Source organism: Plasmodium coatneyi, chromosome 1 (assembly GCF_001680005.1).
Source record: "Plasmodium coatneyi strain Hackeri chromosome 1, complete sequence".
Classification (NCBI taxonomy): Eukaryota; Apicomplexa; class Aconoidasida; order Haemosporida; family Plasmodiidae; genus Plasmodium; species Plasmodium coatneyi.
Genome location: NC_033556.1, coordinates 391,744 through 411,652, shown reverse-complemented (window position 1 = coordinate 411,652; position 19,909 = coordinate 391,744). Strand labels below are relative to the sequence as shown.

At 43.5% G+C, this 19,909-nt stretch overlaps 3 protein-coding genes across 3 annotated transcripts; 1 reads left to right on the top strand and 2 right to left on the bottom strand.

The window, feature by feature from the left end:
• Positions 1-756: 756 nt before the first annotated feature.
• On the top strand, positions 757-9,155 carry PCOAH_00000870 (Uncharacterized protein; the record flags this gene model as incomplete). Its single annotated transcript, XM_020056904.1, has 2 exons — positions 757-7,822; positions 8,173-9,155. 2 exons carry the CDS (start codon positions 757-759, stop codon positions 9,153-9,155), a joined length of 8,049 nt encoding a protein of 2,682 aa, XP_019912537.1.
• Positions 9,156-9,847: 692 nt separating this feature from the next.
• PCOAH_00000860 (Cg1 protein) lies at positions 9,848-12,943 on the bottom strand (the record flags this gene model as incomplete). Its single annotated transcript, XM_020056903.1, has 1 exon — positions 9,848-12,943. One exon carries the CDS (start codon positions 12,941-12,943, stop codon positions 9,848-9,850), a length of 3,096 nt encoding a protein of 1,031 aa, XP_019912506.1.
• A 2,421-nt stretch (positions 12,944-15,364) lies between these two features.
• Positions 15,365-18,614, bottom strand: PCOAH_00000850 (Putative chloroquine resistance transporter; the record flags this gene model as incomplete). Its single annotated transcript, XM_020056902.1, has 14 exons — positions 15,365-15,444; positions 15,588-15,642; positions 15,769-15,813; positions 15,915-16,007; positions 16,176-16,232; positions 16,374-16,424; positions 16,594-16,676; positions 16,817-16,892; positions 17,063-17,134; positions 17,296-17,428; positions 17,548-17,641; positions 17,773-17,851; positions 18,076-18,341; positions 18,524-18,614. The coding sequence occupies 14 exons, from the start codon at positions 18,612-18,614 to the stop codon at positions 15,365-15,367; spliced, it is 1,275 nt and encodes a 424-aa protein (XP_019912477.1).
• Between the last annotated feature and the right edge of the window lie 1,295 nt (positions 18,615-19,909).

Genomic DNA, 19,909 nt, shown 5'->3' with positions numbered 1-19,909 from the left:
AAAAAAGGGGCACCGCTTCCCCTCTGAGTAAACATTTTTTGTTGCATGCCCAACCTGGGCGAGGGGACGAGTACGTTATATCGTCACACAGAGTGTGGCTGAGAGAAGTACAAGAAAAGGAGTTTTTCCGCAGAAGGGGGAATGACCTTCTCTAGTGCCCATTCTACGTCGCTACTCGTATGGGAGCTTTATATTTTTTTTTTTTTATCCCCGGCGAGCGGTTCCAAGGAACGTTAGGCTATTTTTCTTTTTCCCCCTAAATGGAAAGAGAGCCATCCTAGGACCTTCTCAAATTCGCTCACTTGCACGTGTACGTGCACAGAAATGTATCCACCCGTATACATTCCGATCAAACACGTGTGCCTGCTTACACGTATTCTTCCCCGAGTGAATGCTTCCCCCTAGTTTTTAATTTGTCGTTTTGGGGTACCCCCCTTTTTTTTTTTTGTCACCTCAATTTTGTTTTTGGAGACTCTCAAAAATTGGCAAAATAATTTTTTTCTGTTGTGGTGCTATTGACTCATGCGTGTTGCCCTCCCTTTGCGCTCAGCCAAAGTTGCAGCCATGCCGTAACGGAGCCATCACGCTGATTTGCTCACCCTCGGTGCGAAGTTAAATTGGGCTTCCATCGAGTGGGTGCCACAGTAACCAACTTTCAAAGTAGCTGATTCGCTAGACCATGTGCAGAGCCATATGGAATTCCCCCCGCGTATGTGTACCGTCTGCACAGACCACTGACGCGCTGGCTTCTCCGAAATGATGACACTGGGTGGTAAGCACCTGCCGGATGGGCCGGATGGGCCGGACGGTCCAGACGATCCCATCGACAGGGACGCCCCCACCGCAGACAAGCCCAATAACCACGATGAGCATGACGATCATGACGACTACAAAGGAATCAGCTACGGAATGATTCTAAAAAAAGTGGTGCGTAGGTCGATAAACGACTGGAGCCTCTTTTGCGACCGAGTGGATAACGATAATGGGGACAATTGTGACTACCTTAGAAGCGCCCTCATCCAGTATTGCAGACACATGAGGGAGTGCTTCCTCAAACTCCTCGAGGTAAATACATTCAGAAAAAACTACAAAGAAATAAATGATACAATTAAGCTCATTTTAGAATATAGGGAAAATTACAGAGAGCTGAAAAGCAAGTACCAATACGATTTATACCTATGTAAAGTAAAATTAATGGACCTCCAAGTGAACGAAAGTAATGTTCTGTGTGCAATGGACTTATTATCCACAGGGAGGTACACGAGGTTCCCTCTGCTCTTTAAGGAAATCCTAGCCAACCCAACAGATTCCTTCATTCCCAACTTAGATATGAATCAAATAAAAATTTTAAAAAAACGAATTGTGGATGAATTTTTAATAAACTACTATTCTTCGAGGATACCGAAGGATAAAGTAAACTTTATATTTTCCGACGGGATGATGGAGTTGGACGTGGTTAATGAAGTGAAGGTGTCTCTTATCACCGACTTTGTTACGTGGAGCATAGTCAAGGCGGACATCTCCTTTCTACGACAAATGAATTTGCACTTTTCCCATAATTTGAATCTCATCAGTTTGGTGAGCTACGGAGTTGTGCAGAAGATGAGCCAAATGGCGGAATCGAAAATGCCTGCTGCGGTGGACGCTGCCCCAGAGGGGGATTCCCCCTCCGAAGATAGTCACATGGAGAGTTCCGATAGGGACGAGTTTTTGCTAAATGCAGAAGGAGGTACCCACCACAGTGACCAAGTGCGGCATACCCGAATGAATCCCATCGAGCAGCACTACCACAGGGAAAGAGAAAACAGATCACAAACAGAGGAGACACTACCGTTGGCAGACCTGCTCTACGAAATATACAGAATAAGTCACTTCTATTGTGGTGTACAAATTATGGAATATTTTAAAGGCTGTATAAATCAGTATAATACGTTTAATTACCAAGCGAAGAAAGTTCTTTTGTATAAATGCTTTTCGAATAGCACAGTGGAGATGACTCCCTCTTGTTACAACTACAGTCTGACTGATAAGGATGCACAACTCCATCTGGACATTCATTTGTATGAGTGCGAACTGACCACAGGAATGTATGAGTGGTTCGAGAAAATACCCCTACTTGATCAATATAGTAAAAAAAAAATGATCCTTAAGTTTGTCCTAAACAACGAAAATGGGGACATAAAAATCTTTTTGTGGCCATTTAGTTTTTTTTTTAAAAAAGGGGAAAAGGAAAACGTCCCTACAGATGACATTTTAACTTACTTCGAGTTTGTCTACTGTGGTGCATTGCAGAGAAGGATGAAAAAGTTGCTTACGTTTGACCCGGCTCATATTCACCTGGAGAGTTGGTTATCCCGGGTGGACAATTGCGTCACACGTTTTTTGTTCTCTATTTTGAAGGCATTCAGCTCATCCGGGGGGGAGCCACTCCACGGGGTAAGCAGCATGAATCACGCCAGGAGCAGTGAGACCTCCTTCGAAAACAACGCAATTGGTGTGCATGAGCTGATACAGGATTACTTCTTCGATTTGGGTTACATCCGGAAGGAGTTACGTTGTATGGACAGCCAAACGGGTGGCAAAAACTACGCAGACGGGGGAGATGCCGAAGGAGGCGTACCAGTCCTGCAAAGCCGCATTGAAACAGTACTCGTGAGGAAGAAAAACGGAGACTTCTCCTGCGTTCTTAGGTACACCTTCTACGAACAGAAAATCAACCTCTTCTTAAGTAGGCAAAGTGAAAAATTCACCTTCATGTGCCACTGGAAGAGCAAAACTTTTGTCGACATGATCAGTCTACACTACGACCTTAAGCTGGTCATATATGTGGTGTACCTACTGAAGCGGTTCTCCCTATATGTCTACTTGTACAACGAATTGCAAGAAAGGTTTCTCCAAGTAAATGCAGGAAAGAATTTCAACTACGAGCTAGACGAGGATGATTTTTGTCCCAATTTTTTTGTACAAAAATTGAAACTCCATGATCTCTTAAAGAAATACGACTACTCAGCGAACATCGTTTTGACCAAATTTCTTCAAAGCTTTTTTTCCTTTATCGATTTTTATTCTTACCTTCCGCGTGGTGAGGAGGTGGATACAGCACACGGGCCCACCCATGGGGGGCATACCTCTGGAGGGGGGACATTTGAGAGGGCTCTCCGGAAATTGGTGCAGCGAGAGGGGGTAGCTCACTTAGGAGGAAGCAACCCCAACGAGGCAAATCCATTTTGCAGAATGGAAGGGATTAATCTTGTCGAATCCACTTTTTGCGGCACCGCCCCCCTGTGGCAACCCAGGGGCAGTGGGTATGATGGGGAGACCCCCCAGGAGGCGAACAAGGCAGCCCCATCTGAAGGTTCCTTCCGAGAGAACTTCTTCTCTGTGCTATACTTCACCGTCTACACATATGACCGCACACCCCTGTTGCTAATCCTGATGATCGAAAAGGATTTCATACACAAAACGTACATCGTTATGTGTGATGGTAACGGTGTTACTTCTGGGATAGACAAAGTAACAATCGAACAGGGGAAAAGCAAGAAGAGAAACTTCTTTACCATTCCACTAATACATAAGAGCTATCCTATTTTGAATAACCTCGAAGATTACCTGGACGGGGTACGAGATATGGTGAACCGATTTTCAAATTTATTTTCCACGTTGGGGAAACTGCTACAGATGAACTCCCGGTGTCCCGTTTTTTGCACTCAGTTTTGTTTAACCCCATCTATGGGTGGAGCATTGAACGGAGGGGATACACATCCGGGGGGTAAGACCACACTTAAAGTCGCCTCCGACCAGATGTACGCCCAACTGAGGAAAGAGAGGAACAAAGGCTTCCTCGACCTTCAGTACTTCGTGAGTAAGAACCAGTCCAAGCGGGTGCTTCCCAGCGGAAGTGGTAACGTCGGCCCGGCAGACGCGCACCCAACCGAACCAAACCCAACCAATTGGGCGAAGGAGAAATATCCAGCTGACTACATCACCAACTACTTGCTCCACTTGGAATGCGAGCTGAACGCGGAACACTACATGAGAAGCGAATTTGTAAACAACCAGGAGGGAAGCAAGTTTCCCCTCCTGATCAAGGTGAACACCGGTGGGTCCTTTTTTTTTGAAGTCCCCATTCGGCAGAAAAAACTCCTCAAAATAAGGGATTTTCATTTGAACAGAAGCAGGGAAGTTTCTTTTTTCTCCTCCAACGTAGCGGTAAATGTGAAGGTGGAGCCGCTTGGAGGGGCACACGCGCCTGTGGAGGACTGGGTACGAATGGAAAAAATGTACCTACTGCTCAAGGATGACTTCTCTTCTACCAATATTCTTCACCTCTTTTCAATTATGAGCAAAATATTTTTCGTGTTAAATTTCTTCCAGGAGTTGTACTATCTGGAAAAAATAATGTCCCCCGATATATCCATCCGCAACTGCCATTTGGCAAACATCACTGTTGAGTACAACTGTGGGGTTAACAAAAATATTGCATGTTCTGTCGTGTTGGACGTTCTTAGTGGTGGGGATATAACGTCCGTTCAGCTCGACGATACACCTGGTGGGTCATATCCCACAGGGGGAGGTTACAATAAGGAGCACTTTTCAAAAGGTTCAGGTGGACACCCAAACAACATGACAACAAATAGCAGAATAAATCAAACGAGCGATGAAGAAGACGCATTGGAAAAATTACTCCTTTTCGACATAGTCTTTAACTCCCCCTTTGAATGTATTAATAAATTATTCTCCCAAGAAAAGAGGAAACTCTTCTTGTACTTGAGAAAAAAAAAAAGCATTTTCAGTCTGCTCAGATTTGTATTGTTGACCTTTGAATTTCACTACAACTTCTACACCCTAATTAACAGGACCAGTGACCATTTGAGGAAGATCCATTTTTTGCATCCGGTGGATCTCCTACACGACGTTCAGTTCGACTGTGTTAACCTCATGACTGTTTTGCTGACATTAAAGTCTTTTCGTAACGACAAGGGGGTGTTGTCCTTTTATTTGATTCTTCACCCAGAGCACTTTTCCAAAGTTGTGATCATCCCGCATTACAGGGGCACCCACTTGGGTAGACATCAGAGAAGGGAGGTCTCCATAAAAAATTTCTTCAAAAGGGGGAAGCGCCAGGGGGGACCTTCTCCTCGAGGAGGGGCCATACAGCAGATACAAGTGCCTACAAGAAATATTCCCGATATGATGGGTGCGTCGTTTCCCCATTTGTCAAACGAGATTGGTAACCAGTGTGGGGGTCAACATGGCGCCTCACCTAAGATAGGCCCATGGGGCCACCCAAACGAAAACGACACAACCACACTGGAAGGAACTTTCTACAAAAGTGAAGGACCGCCCAACACACAGCAAAGTAGCATACTCATTGACCACGTGGATGAGGAGGACCTATTCATCTATCTCTTTTCCCATTTTTGTGACATTATAAATTTGAAAAAGGTAAACCAGTCTACGATCTACACATCGAGTGGAGACCTCCATAGTGGTTACCCTTTGGAAGGAGCAGAATATGTCTCACTTGGGGAAGGCCCCATCGAGAACGATCTTAAAATTTTCGAAGAATACGATTTGTTCATATTAAATATAAAATATTTGTTTAAAATGAAAAACCAGATTGTCCTTTCGGAGGTTTTTTTCTTTCCTCCTTTTTTTCTGTACACCACTCTGTACCCTTTTGTGGAATTTTTGAAGACGCTAAAATGTTGGCTTGTCTTATTAGATCAGCTGAGATTTCACCATTCGGATATTACCTTAACGTGGTCCGGAATAGGTGACGTTTTTCAGCACGTAACAGCGGTTAGGAGGAGATGCGCTCCGCCAATCGCAAACCAAAACGCAAGTGTCAGCCCAAACGTGAACACAAACGTGCAGAGCGGACACAGCGGCACGTCCCCCGAGGGTCACACAAATGGTCACCGCCAGGAGGACGAAATAGTTGTGCACCTCGTGTGGTTCCTTTACAGCACCAAAGATTTGTACGTCGACACGTCGTTCCTTGGTGACGGCAAAACGTGCAAGAGGAGTTATGCAGACCTTTTGGGTGACCTCAAAGAGGTGAATCAGGGGGATTGGCTTGAAAGGAGTGACAGAATCAGCGGCGATGGAAAAGACCACCATGGCAACGATGACCATGGCAGAGGTGAGCATAAAAAGGTAAAGAGGGAAGAAGAGGATGGGCAGCACAGCGCGAAAGATTACTTGCCGTGGGACCACCACCCCCTGAGTGAAGCAAAATGGGAGGAAATACCAAACGTGAAATGGGAAAGGGGAGACAATCCCGTAGCAAAAAAATGGACACACGCAACGGGTTACTTGAGCACCCCCTTTCACATGAACCAAACAAACACAGACAAATTGAAACATATGATAAATGCATACTCTCACAGTAATGATGACATTTTTTTAAAAAAAAAAGCTCAGAAAATATGGTTGGGGGAGAATTTTATCCAGAGGGCGTACGCCCTTCGCATTTTGGAGCCGAAAAATGGGGACCCCCCATACGAGCAGGGGGAACGATGGGATCCTCTAGGGGAGGAAGGGAAAAATCACAATATTCAGAACCATCACTTAGATGACGTGCTTATAAAAATGTACGCATACAAAGCAACAACCAATAGGTCGGAACTACAGAACGATTGTGAGAATATGTTTTTTTTTAATGAGGAAAAAATGCTAATCGGAGGAATGAAGGGCGGGAGATGTCCTATCTCCGCAGGAGAAAATATGTATAAAGGGGATATGCACTACTGGACCAATTCAGTTGGCATTTATTTTGAAAACGTTGGGGAAACTGTGGATGAGGAGGATTGCTGGTTTTATCGCAGTAGGGGAAAGGTGCCCACACGGGAAGGGCAAGTAGATAACCACGGTGAGGTGAAAAACAGAAGGAGGAAATTCATCCTGGAGGAACAAAACGTACTAAAGGAAAACTCCAAAATTAACTCAGCCCTGAATATAATTTACAGCTATGTTAGAATATGGCTCCTAAAGATGAATCACTCGAACGTTATTTCCTTTTTTCGCATCGTTAATGAGACCATAGTGGATAAAAAGAATGTATGTGAGTTGTCCTCTCTGCTGTTTAACTCAGTTTTGTCTTACCGAGAGCATTTAACCTTTTGGATGTTTCCAAACAGAGAAGGTGTATCAATGCCATTCGTTGAAATGGAGTTTATACCTGATGAGGGGGGTGATAACCTGGTTACCGCAGCGGGTGAGAAAAATGGGACCTCCATTTTCCGCAATAAATGGATCGAAATGGTTGTCCCCGTGGAGGAAGCGTTATACGATGGTTATCTCGTGGAGGGAGAAACCAACAGAGGGGTGATGGCTAACCTGAATAGTGAGGAGGCCCATACAGGTGGCGTGTTCGCTACTCCCAACAGAGGAAATAAAATTATGACCACGGGAGGAGGTAATGACGGCAAGCCAGGGAACTGCCATCCCACCCCCGGAACAGAAAAAACAATTAACGTAAAGTATAAAATATGGAGATATATGCCGCGTCCTTTTAAAAAAAAAATGTACGAACAGGAGGTTAAAGACATTATGGGCGGAACCAACGAAAGCGTGACACTCACGTTTAAAATATCATCTGCGCTGCCAATTAAAAATTTGAAGGAGGTGCACATAAATGACGAGCCGTTTGTGAAATTTCTGGTGAGGCACAAAATCGACTTAAATGTTGCTCACCAGAGGGTCATGACAATTTTGCAGAAATACAATCTCATGGCAAACTACTCCCTCGTTGCCACGCAGACCGTCCTCCACCTCTCCACCTTCGAACTGTTGCTGAAGGGGGGGACAACGACAGCGGGTGAGAGAAGCGGCGTGCCGGTGTCTGCCATTCGGAAGAGAAACACCTTCCTCCACACTTCATTGCTTTGCCTTTTTTTTTTTTTTATCTTTTTTTTTTTTTTTTTTTTTTTTTTACTTCCCTCTTTTTGTCCCACAAACTGTACTTTTTGGGAATTTCGCAAAGCGCTTTCCCGAACACGCGGGTGACGGTGTACAAATGAGTTCCGCGTTTCACATCCATGCCACAGCGGGGAAAAATAATTAAAAAAGAATTCACGCAGGTATGTAGCAACAATGTGCGCGGCTAGCACGCGTACGGTTTGCCTATATACGCTGATGTTGCACACCTGAATGAACATTTGTGATAAGCACTTGGAACTCCTCCCTCCCCCCACGGTCAATGCCTTCCCCCAAATGTCAACGGCAACAACATGAATAAGAACAGCAAGGTGCTGCATTGGGTTTGCCTGCTCGGCGGCTTCCCACTGTACGAAGCCTTCTCAAATGAAAAATCGATGGCGGGTCTGCACAACAAAAATGGTACCCCTGCACAGTTACGAAAAAAAAGCAAAGTGGTCCATTTGGAAGGCACAAACATAAATAGCAAAAGAGAACCGTGGGGGATTAAAATATTGTCTCCTCATAAAAATACGACCATAGCTTCGAATCAAGGGAAAACAAAAAGTGAGTTAAGGGAAAATGTAAAGGGAGTGAACAAAATATGTGGCGAAAAAATTGGTCGAAAGAAATGGGAACCCCTGTGGAGATATACTCCCCATGGGAGTCTCCAACTAGCCGAATGTGAAAGGGTCAATTGCAACGGTGAAAAAACAGGAGGACGAATTTTTGCACGCAAAGCAAACTGTGAAAATCGTGAGGAGAGCAAATTTCAATCTGGGGAAGATATCCACCAGGGGGATGATGTCGAAATGAAGAGGACAGATCAATGCAGTGACGAAGAAGACGTCCAAATGAACAGTCCAGAAGACGAACCATGCAGCGACTCCCCCAGTGAAAGCGAAACGCAAGTAGAGTTAACAGAAGAAGTAATTAACTTCATCGAAAGTATAATTAAAAAACACAAAATAGTTCTATTCATGAAGGGTACAGCTTTAAACCCATTTTGTAAATATAGCAAACAAGCAATACACATTTTGAAGCTAAACAAAGTGAAAGAAATTAGGACTGTTAATATTTTGGATGATGAACAGTTAAGGAGATCTTTAAAGATTTACTCTGAATGGCCTACCTTCCCGCAGTTGTACGTAAATGGGAAATTCGTCGGGGGCATAGACAAAGTGCAGGAGTTACATGACGGGAAGAAGCTAAAGGGCATCTTGGAGGAGGTGTAGCAGTGGGGTGTTTGCTAGGTGGATGTCCCGTGGGAGGGAACCAACAACGAGGGGCTACACTTCGCACCACGAGGTTTACCGAGCCGTGTGTGTTCCTCTTGTGTCACGTACATTGTATATCCTAGGGAAAAGACCTCCCTTCACCCCTTTCCCATGTGGGCGTTATCCAAAACAAAGGTGTTTCAAACAGGTTCGCAGTTGAACGTGAAAAAAATAAAGCGCGCTTTGGGGTGCGCGCAAAAGGAAAGTTGAGTAAAGAATGAAAGGCACAAATTGGAGGGAAAGACTCTTCTCAGGTAGAGGAAAACCCCCCCGGATGGCTAATCCATCCAGTGAAATGTAGAATGAAATGAAAAATGTACAACGAGGAGGTCACGTTTATAGACATATACACTGCGTGAAGGAGGAAGACTTAAATGGACAATCCACACTTAGGGTCCGTTTGTGTGTGCGCTAGTGTACATATTTGGGTACGACACACCGCACATTTTGCCTGAACATACAGGCAAAAAAGAAGGATTTTTTTTTTTTTTTTTTGGCTAGCAGCTGCAAACAACATGAACCGTTCAGGCAAAACGTTAAATAAAAAAAAAAAAGAAAAATGGTCACTTTTTTAAGACAATTTTGTGGGGGGTCCTACAAAAAAATGGCGCAAAGCGAGTGAAGGCGTCATAGAGTGACGGGTGAACAGGTCAAAATATAAGGTTGAAGAAGTCATACGGGAAGAGCTTCCAAATTATATGATCCTTTTTGGGAATGTAAAAATGAAAAAATGAATTGTACTGTTCGAAAAATTGGGACAAATGTTCGCTGTAAATCATTTTGTCTCCATACACCAAACTGGACTCGGGAACGTAGGCAAAGTTGAAGTGGTCATCATGGAATGGTTGTTCTTCGCTCACGTTGAGTCGTATGTTTTCCCACGCCACGTCAGCAGTTTCGTGTTTAGCCTGTTTAGCGTGTGAAGTTTCTGTACGTTTGTTAGGATGGTCCGTGTGAGGTGGAGGGTCATGCAAAATTGTGCCTCCCTTTTTCCCGTCTTTATTAAGCAAAAGGAGGTAATGCACGGAATTTTGAACTTCGGTTGGGTACTCTAAAAAGAAATGATATTTCCACTCGTCTGGCGCGTAGCACATGTAATCCCAGCTGACCACCACTGCTTCGTAATTCCAGTATCGATGCCTCACAATGTTGCCAATGTGAAAAATGGGGGTTCCTTTGTACACTCTTTTTCGGATATAATTTCCTAACCCGAAGTCGTATTTTACGCCGAACTCCATTTTAGTATTCTTGGGCACGGATTCGAGTGTGTGCATGTTTTTTTTCTGGAGCATTTTTTCTTTTTTCCCCTGAAACTGGTGCAGGTAGAGCTTGTCTGCGTCACTCATGTAGGGGTCGTCTAGCACGGGCTCCCCCTCGCCGTAACTGGCGGAGGCACTGTTGCTTCCACTTCTGCCTATCGGGCGGCCCACCCTCTGGGCGCTTGCTGCGAACATATTTCTGAAACATCGAATGACTTCCTTCTGCGATGTCAGGGATGTGTGCAGGGTCGGGTGAGCGCAAAGCACGGGAGACGACACATGCACGTAGTAGTGGCACTCCGTCGTCTGGAATATGTTCATTATATTTGTCTGCGTCTCATTCTGGTAATGCAAAGAGCAGTCAAAGTAGATGGTCGTTATGTAGTCGTGTACATCTCCAAGAGAGTCTCTGCACCGTTCTCCCTTCAAATCAACAGCTAGAGATTTGTAGAAGTTTTCGTTTTCGTATTTTAAAATATCCACTGGCTTGTCTATCATGTATGTGCTTATGTATGGAATTCGGTTCGCGCCAAAGGAGAAGTACGGAGGGGGGGTGGCGGCCTCGTTCAGGGTCGTAATTGTGGCTTTGAAGGTTTCTAACAGCGGGTGGGCATTTTGGCTACGTCCATCACCGATACCACCGTTACTACTGCCAATACTACCTCCGATAGTGCCGCCGTTACCACCATTCTGAGTGTACTCCAATGGGGATGACGAAAAAAGCGACGACGACGAACGGGCAGTTGCCGAGGCGGGCGGCAAAATGGATGAGGCAGAGAGTTGGTTCGCAGAAGGGGGATAACCCTGCGAGGGGAAAAGTCCCCCGGAGAAGACAGCTGCATGATTAATGTCCTCCTGCCCGGTAATGGATATAACAGCCGATTGAGTAATTACCCCCTTTTGTGTCTTGAGATAATTTTCTGCATCTTTCCGAAGCCTATAATTCATTTTGAGCACAGGAAACGCATCATACATTTTTTCGAAAAAAGGTTTTCCTTCATTTATGGAGCGATCAGAAGATCCAAGCAAAGTAAGGGGGTATTTTACTCTATCGAATTCGTCCTTCTCATATCGAATGACGCTGTTTGGCAAGCAGACTTCGTAAATATATCCGTCATGCTTACTGAACTGGAAGCACTTGTTCATTAGTCCTTTTAGCAAGAAATGATTGGGTGGGTTTACCTTGTCTGTGTAATCACAGAACATGTAGGCACTTAGAGTTACCCGGTAGAGGTGTGTTACCTTTGGAAAAAATGCATTTAACATATTATTTAGCTTATCCTTTAACGCTCTGTAGTAGCCCTCACTATATCTGTACATGGAAAATGTTTTAAAAAAGTAAGGCTGGTTGTTTGTCCTTCTGTTCAGAATAATTTTGTACATTTTTGTCAAATTTGCATGCACATGTTCATATATCTGGAAAATCAACGGGAAATAATGTCTGTGCAATTTTTCAAACCTGTTAACTCGTAAATTATTGTTCCCACATATGAAAAGGACTTCGAAAAAATATGTCCCATCGGTGTAGTACTGAACCACAGTGTTGTTAGCGAAGAGTAAATCTTTGTCCTTCTGGTAACTACAAACGCATTTGTGTTTTCCGTTCTTAGTTGCGTTTTTTTTCTGATCATACTTTTTCGTAACAAATGAGATGGATCTGTTTAGGCAGATTTTCAGTTCATTCTCACTGGACGGTGTAAAAACATTAATGCAAGTATTTTTTATGGTCAGCATTTTCCCCCTTATCATATGATTTTTCAGCAAGACTTGTTCGTTCACGTTTCGGTAAGTTCTGTTCTTATGGTACACATTGAATTTGTGTTTGTAGAAAATGTAGTCGTACACTTTTTGGAAGTTGCACTGTATGGCTCGGCGTGCCTTACTCTTCCGTTGAGCTACGTTCATTTTGTTAAAATTTTGCTTTTTTTTCTTTGGGGGGTCTCTCCTCCCTGTGTGGTCCTTTATTGCTTCTTTGCGGGTGGTTGTTTCCGCTTCGATTTTACTTCCAACCATTTGGGCTGTCCCCCACCCCCATGTGCCTGACGAAGGGGGGTCATTTTGTCTATGTAAATCGTAATATATTCCTTGCCCCTCAGAATATTTCAAGAGGTAATTGCTTCGATGTAGTTTTTCCTCCACGTAATTGTTCATCCCGTGGGGTGTATTTCCTCCATTTTTAAACAGCCCCTGGTCACTACACCCCGACAGTTCTACCTCTTCCGCTTCATCCTCATAGGAAGAAGATGTTCCCCCTTCCCTGGTACCACCAAACCTGTTTGACTTTCCGAAGAAGCACAAAAAGGAGTCATTTCCGATGGTTACGTTGGTGTACTTGTGCGAACGGTCGTTGTGGAGGAATTCGCTCGGTATGCTGTGATCTAACTGTACTTCATATTTGGTGTTCACAAAGCATTGGCACACTAGTATCTGGGTGAGCGTCACTGCAACAAGCACAGGTACAAGCGCAGGCACGGGCACGGGCCGCATCTTCCCCTCTGTTTTTCTTTCTGCAAAAAAGTTGGTGTATTCATCATATGGTTCACGGTGACTGACGCTGTGTGTCCTTCGAGGGTGTCCTTCGTCGATTGGTTCGCCCGTCTCGCTTCCCCTTTTGGGTTGGCTCTCTTCTACAGGTTGCTGCTTATACGTCGCTGCTTATACGTGGGTGGTCACTGTTTAGCTTCAGCTTGTTCCTGCGTAACCGTCCGAAAATGCCGCCTATCCGCCGCAGATTGTTACTTACCCGCCGTTGGCTACTCACTTTTCAACCACTCAGTCATCTCCTGGAGCGATATGCCAAGTGCAACGTGCAGACTTCACAGAAAAAAAGGAAACGCGAAGAACGAAGCAGGGACCACGCAGAGAGCTTCCCCCTTTGTTGCCGCTTTGCCGCATGCATATGTCATTCGTTCATGTTTTTTTTCGCTTCGCTTTCCCGATTTGTAATTTTTTTTTCCCCCATTTTTTGTTTTTTTTTTCCGCCCTTCCTTCTACCAGTGCACAATTTTGTAAAACTTCCCCCCAGTAGTCGTTGATTCTCCTTTTCCCCGTGCCGCGCTCCGCCGCTTTACAAAATGAAGAACATTGATTAGTGCATTTTATGGTTCCGTAGCTGAGCGGGCCATATTCATTGTTTGGTTATAGGAGCCACTTTTTTTCATTTTTTTTTTTTTTTTTCCCCCGTTGAACAGAAGATATCACGCAGCCCAATGGGGGGGTTCCCCCCCCGCCCCCTTCCACAAATATATACTTGAATGTACTCCCTTGTATAAACCTGTTTATCCCTTTTTTGTGTCGACTGGTTTACAAATAGGGCGCCCTTTTGGGAAGGCCCCAGCTGCTTCTCCGTTAATCATTACCAATTGTCACATGGGGGAGGGGCTCACTTTTCCATTTGTGTTACCTCCCCCATGTGATGCTTCCCACTGAGGGGGAGAAAATTTTGTGTAGAGGTGTAGGTACTCCCGTTTAGCTGTGCCATGGGAAGAGTTCCTCGCCAAATGAGCGTATTCAGTTGGCGGGAAATTTTGGGAAAATCCTGTCAGGATGGCAGAGCTTATTCGAAAGTTGCCTTGTTCACTGGAGAGGAGCAATTCCCGAAAGAAACCGCAGTGCCTAAGCGAGTACCGTCCAGACAACGGTAGATGCGAAGAGGCAAGAACACCCCCTAGAACCACGAAACGTCGCGTAATTCACTAAAAACATGATGAACAAACCACTTGCAAGAACAAAGAAAAGAAAAAAAAAAAAAAAAATTGGAAATCTCGGAAATATGTGGCGAAAGGTATTTCGGATTTCTGCACACGGATTGTTTTTTTTTTTCTTTTTTTTTTTTTCTCCCTTTTTTGATTTTCACTCTGATTACATTTTTCAGTTAGAAGATTAAATCTTGATTATATTTTACAAAAATGAGAAAAAAATATAATTGTAAAGTCTTCTAAACATTGTTTAAAATGGAAAGAAAAATATTTTACATACGGATATAAGTAGATCGAGGGAAATGCGCAAAGGTAAGATTTACAGACAGACCTGTTCCATTTTGCCCTTGCGCATATCCACACGCACGCATACACATATAGACAATACAGATGTAGGTGTGCTGTTTTACCTATCCGGAAAACGACTGAATAAAGGAGAAAAAAAAAAAAAAAAAAAAAAAAAACGAAAAATCCGTGTGCCATTGTTGCATTGTTGCAGTTTTTATTTTTTTTTTTTTATTTCTTTTCTTTAAACAAATATGTTTGCAAAATTGAAATCTTTGGTAATCTGATTTTTTAGTGAATTACAAAAATGCGACAGTGGAGAAAAGGGGGTTAAAAATCTGCCACAGTTGAGAGGCTTCTCTTCCTTCCTGTGTTTAACCCTCTGACTTAGTTCAATGGACACAATTTTTTCTCTTTTTATCGTCTTTTTAAAATGCTCCCTTAAAGGGGATAAGACAAGTTGCTCAAACGTAGGATGAAATGGGAATACGATAAAAGGGGGTATAGGGGAAAAAAAAAATTAAAAATAAATAAAAAAAAAAAAAAAAAAAATTAAAAATTAATAAAAAAAAAAAAATTAAAAATGAGAAAAAAAGAAAAATGACAAGAGGGTACACACACTACAAATGTCATACTAAAAAAGTGGTTGGTTCATGAGGAGAGAGTTAATCAACAAGACAGAGTGGAAGTCACTTGGTCCACACGTAAAATGTGTGAGATAACTTTGGGAGGATTAATTAAATGGGGTAAACCCCACGTCCTGAGTGCACAGCGTAATCAAAAGGGCTGCGCGTTAACTTTATTGGATGAACGTGTCTTGACATGATTTGTCGTAGGTGGGTGGCGCACTTATCTAGAGATTAAATATTCTGAGCGTGGATGGACTGAACACCCTAGCTGTTTTTTTTGTTCACGCCAAAAGACTTCATTGTGTTATTATCGATTCGGCATTGGTTAGCTCTCCCTCGGAGTCGTCGTCATTGCCAGCTTCCATCATTTTTTTTTCTAAGGGGGGTATAGGGTGTAGGTGGATGAGGTATATGCCATATGGGGTACGACGCGGGATCAAAGCAGGTGCAATTGTGAGATGTTCTAATTCATGCGGGGAGTAACTTCACCTCCGCATGGGAAAATGTTAGCTGCCTTACTTTCAAGAATTATATTTCCAACACGGTAAATGATTGATCCGAAGAGGTAGCCAAACTGAAAAGTGAAAAAAAAAAAAAAAAAAAAAAAAAATGAATACTCGTTCGCATAGGAATGGGAACACATACAACACATGACCACATGTAAGAGGGCCAACGCGCGATATCATTTGCTCTGCCTTACCAAAGTGACAAAGTCCAACACACGGGGTTTCATAACAGCGTCTCCCTGGAAAAGGATAAAGGGAAGAGAGGTGTGTAAATTAGGGGATGCAAAAATGGAGGAATGTAATGATAATTGAGTGCAAAAAAAAAGGAGGGGGGTCCTACCGCAAGGAATTTAAAGTAGTAAGCAATTGCTATTGCTGGTCCTTGAATGCAACTGACGATGGTGTAGGTCATGGTCGAAAATTTGTCTATTATCTGTAGGAGGGGGGGAAATAAGAAGAAAAAATGAAAAATGGATTTGGGAGGCATTAATAAGCATAAGTACTGCACAAGTGAGCCAACAAAAGACACACATCACTTTTGTAAAAAGGAGAAGAACCCCTCTCCACCATGGGGCATAACTTTCCCCCCTCTTGTACTTACAAAGCTGGTGATTAAATTGTCGCAAATGTTGAAAAAGGAATAGGCTATGAATGTTTTCTGCGGAGATAGGAAGAAAAAAAAAAAATAAAATTATCATAGTGGTTAAATTGGCTAGAGTGTCTGCAGGGTGGTAATGCCCCCTTTATTTCATTCAGCTTATACAGCTACTATTGCTTCATCTTGCTGCGCTGCCCTTACCCATGCTCCTTCACAATCGTCGCACATCTTGGCCATTCCCAATCCGCAGTTCTGGAGGTGAAAAAAAAAAAAAAAAATAAATAAATAAAAATGAAGCAAAGTAGCCGTGGGAGGAAGAAATACGAATGGATAACTCGCTCCCTGAAAAGTACACTAAACATATCTCCAAATAGAATTAACAAAATGTCAGACATGGAGATCCTCCTCTCCTTTTGCATACCTCCACGATGGTGTTTTGTCCAAGTATCAAACATCTGAACCCATTTTTTATATTCGTTCCGATTTCCGAGAAGGGCAAATTGACTGAGGGGGGGAGCCAAGTAAAAAGAGGTGCATTAAAAATTAGTGACCCGTTAAGCTGCGTCTGTTTTGTGAGGCGACATGGAAATGTGGACAAGCACAACACATGGTAAACCCCGCTAGGACTTTCAAGCCATTCTTACTTTGCTTCAAAAATGGGAGGGTATACATCGGAAGCATCAGGCAGGAGGTGAATATTTGGAAGAAGGAAACGACGGCCTGTTATGGGGGAAAAAAAAAGGGGGTAAAAAATGGATCAACGTTGGGGCTAATCGGTTCACTCGTCTATACACTCCTTGGGGCGAAAAGGGCCATCCCTTTAAGCAACTGCTTCTATGTGCCCTTAACTCGGTTCTCTTTTTTTTTTTCGGGGAAGCAGATGTCCTTACGTTCAGGCGGAGGATATTTATTTTGTACTTCTTGAAAACGACTTCTCTGGTCATGTTGGAAAAGCTCATCGGCTGCAGGGGGTGGGGTTAATACGTCGGTGAGTACATCGGTGAACACATCGGTCAGTACATCGACGTGGGACAGCGCCAAGTCAGAAAAGCCAAGTCGGCAGTCCCATCACTACTGCTGCATCGTCTACAGGCCTCCCCAAATCGATCCCTCCAAAACTTACAATCAGCGAGGCAATCAACACGAGGTTGAACACGATGGAATTCTCTTCCTGCGTTTCGAAAGACAATATAAACTCCACAATAGCGATGGTCACCACAATGATGGATGCACCAACGTAATTGAACAGGTGGTATCTGTAGGAGGGGTAGTAAATGGATTAAAAAAAGGGGGAAATGCGAAATGTGCACGTGAGACGGGGTTGCATACACCTATGGAAGGCGTCAATAAAGAAGGGCAATGTGCGATTGGGTACCTGTATCGCAAAATCAAGAAACAGAAAAACATATTTATTGGAATGCTGAGCTGCATGACGAAGGACTGTATATTTCCGGTGGTTCTTGTGAGGCCTGAAAAGGGGGGGAAACAAAACAAATGTGGGATTGAACGGAGAACAGGTTAAATAAAGACGCAGTTGAACAGACGTAACATGGCATCCACCGGGGTAGCCATCTCTTCAATTATCTCCCTCGCGAATTACCTATAAACGCAATGATAACTGAGCAGGCGTCCAGCAGGGAGATTAGCAGAAACTGAAGTCCGAAGTTTTGGTGTCTCTCCTGAGAAGGGGTGGAAAGGAAAGTAAAATGGTGAAGGGGTATATAAAAAGTGGCACACCCAATTGATGCTTTTAGGGAACCATCACCAGTGGGATTCACTCTGCGGTGATCTGTCCGCCTCCCCTCAGGATGCCTCCACTACACTCCTTCCAATAATGTATATACAGAAGGAAGAACCATTTCATCGTGGGACTGGTTGGGAAGAACCCATGTGCGTTGCTAACCTTGGGGGATGTGACTCGGCGACCAAAGATAAAGTACAAGGTAAAGAAAACGATCATGCATATGGTATTATGCGTCTCCGAAGTGACAAAACTGTAGTTTCCAATTTTCTTCAGCGTTCTCTTTGCCATTATTTTATTCATTACACATACACAGAGGTAAAGAATAATGAGCAGATAAATGGAAATATTTTCCCGTATTTCATTGTACACCAGTTTTAAAAAGTAGAGGATTTTTTGGCCCATGGGGGCGTCCCCTGGTATTTCGTCTGCGGGGGGAACACGAAGGAAATAGTTAGTTAACGACGTGGTTGTAGTGTTGGTTAACGGAGTGGTTTGCCTAAAGAGTAAAATATCCTTCGTGGGTAGGGGGTTGTCACACTTCCGTCCTGTGTGGTGCATTCCCCATGTAGTATGATCAGAGGACCCTCCGTTAAATTGCCTTGCTTACTTTCATTTTGTGCGTGGCTATCTAACTCCTGGTAACGTTCATCGGGGACGATTTGTTGGTCCCCCTTTTTCTTCTTTTTCAGGATCTTCATTGTGTGTTTGGTTTAGCGGTGTAGCAGAATGGGTGTGATGCGAATTGTGTACGTTTTGTGGCTAGACGGCTCTTCTACAGCGTCGCCAATCTGTTATATGTGCGGCCGGTTGCAAACAGGGGGAGATGCACTGGTCAGTCGTCCGTCTGAGTAGGTCCGGGTAAAGCACTACGCGCTTCCGCACAGAGAAGGTGAATCTGCACGGGGAGAATGCGTCCCGTGGTGCTGGAGTAGAGCCAAAACAACTCCCGTGTTCATCAGAAAAAAGGGGCACGTATAATCAACGGCAAGGTGCAACGGGAGTATGAAAAAAAAAAAAAAAAAAATTAATAAAAAAAGGAAAAGAACCTTCAAACAATGTTTGATCTGGAAAAAGTTCCTCAAAAATGTTGCCAAAATTCTCTAGAAAATTTTCGCAGGATTTTCGCAAATTACCATCCACGCGTGCATGTCACTTTAGGAAATAACAATTTGTGGAGGAAAGAAAAAAATTATCCTATGCCGTTCTGTTTAATTTCACTGGATTGCATTCGGCTTGATTCGGTTGGTTTCTACCCTGTCGTATGTTTTGTTTATTCGTTGCTTGGTTACGTCGTTGCTCCGTTGTTTGTTGCTTCGTTGCTTGGTTATTTTATTATTATTTTTTTTTTTTTTGCGAAAGAAAAGGTGACCGCTTCGCTCTATACGCGGTTGTACATATATATCTACATTTTATTGACTTAAAAAGGGGGGCGCGTAAAGCGTGAGAAAATAAAAAACGTGGCAAATAAAATTACCCAGGAACAAGGATGTTTCCTTTTTGCAGCGCACTGTGGGGGAGGGGGCGGGGGAATTTCTACTAATTAAGGTTCTGTTCTATCTCGTTGTGCTTAAACATGCACGTAAAAAATGACTACCCGAGCAGGGGGAAGGTGGGGGCGGGGTTTATTGGTACAATTGTAAAGGGGTGCTTTGGGCTGCGGAAAATATATTCATATCTATAATGAGGGGGCTTGAGTTAACTCATGCAAAACAGGTATAACATGTAACCTATAAAAGTATATATATTATATAGTGGTCCCAAAAGTAGGTGCTGTTATGGGCCTTTTATGCGCTGTTCTAGTGGGGAACCGGTGCTTATTCCCCTTTTTTTTCGACGCACAGAAAAAAAAAGCCTAGGGTTGTAGTACAAATGGGAAATGATAAGGTAAGGAACCGCACCAGGGGTAAATGCAACAGAACGTAGTAATATACTGAAACGTCCTGTGCATAAGCTGCATTTTAATAATGTATAAAAATGCATTCCTTTTCTCGAT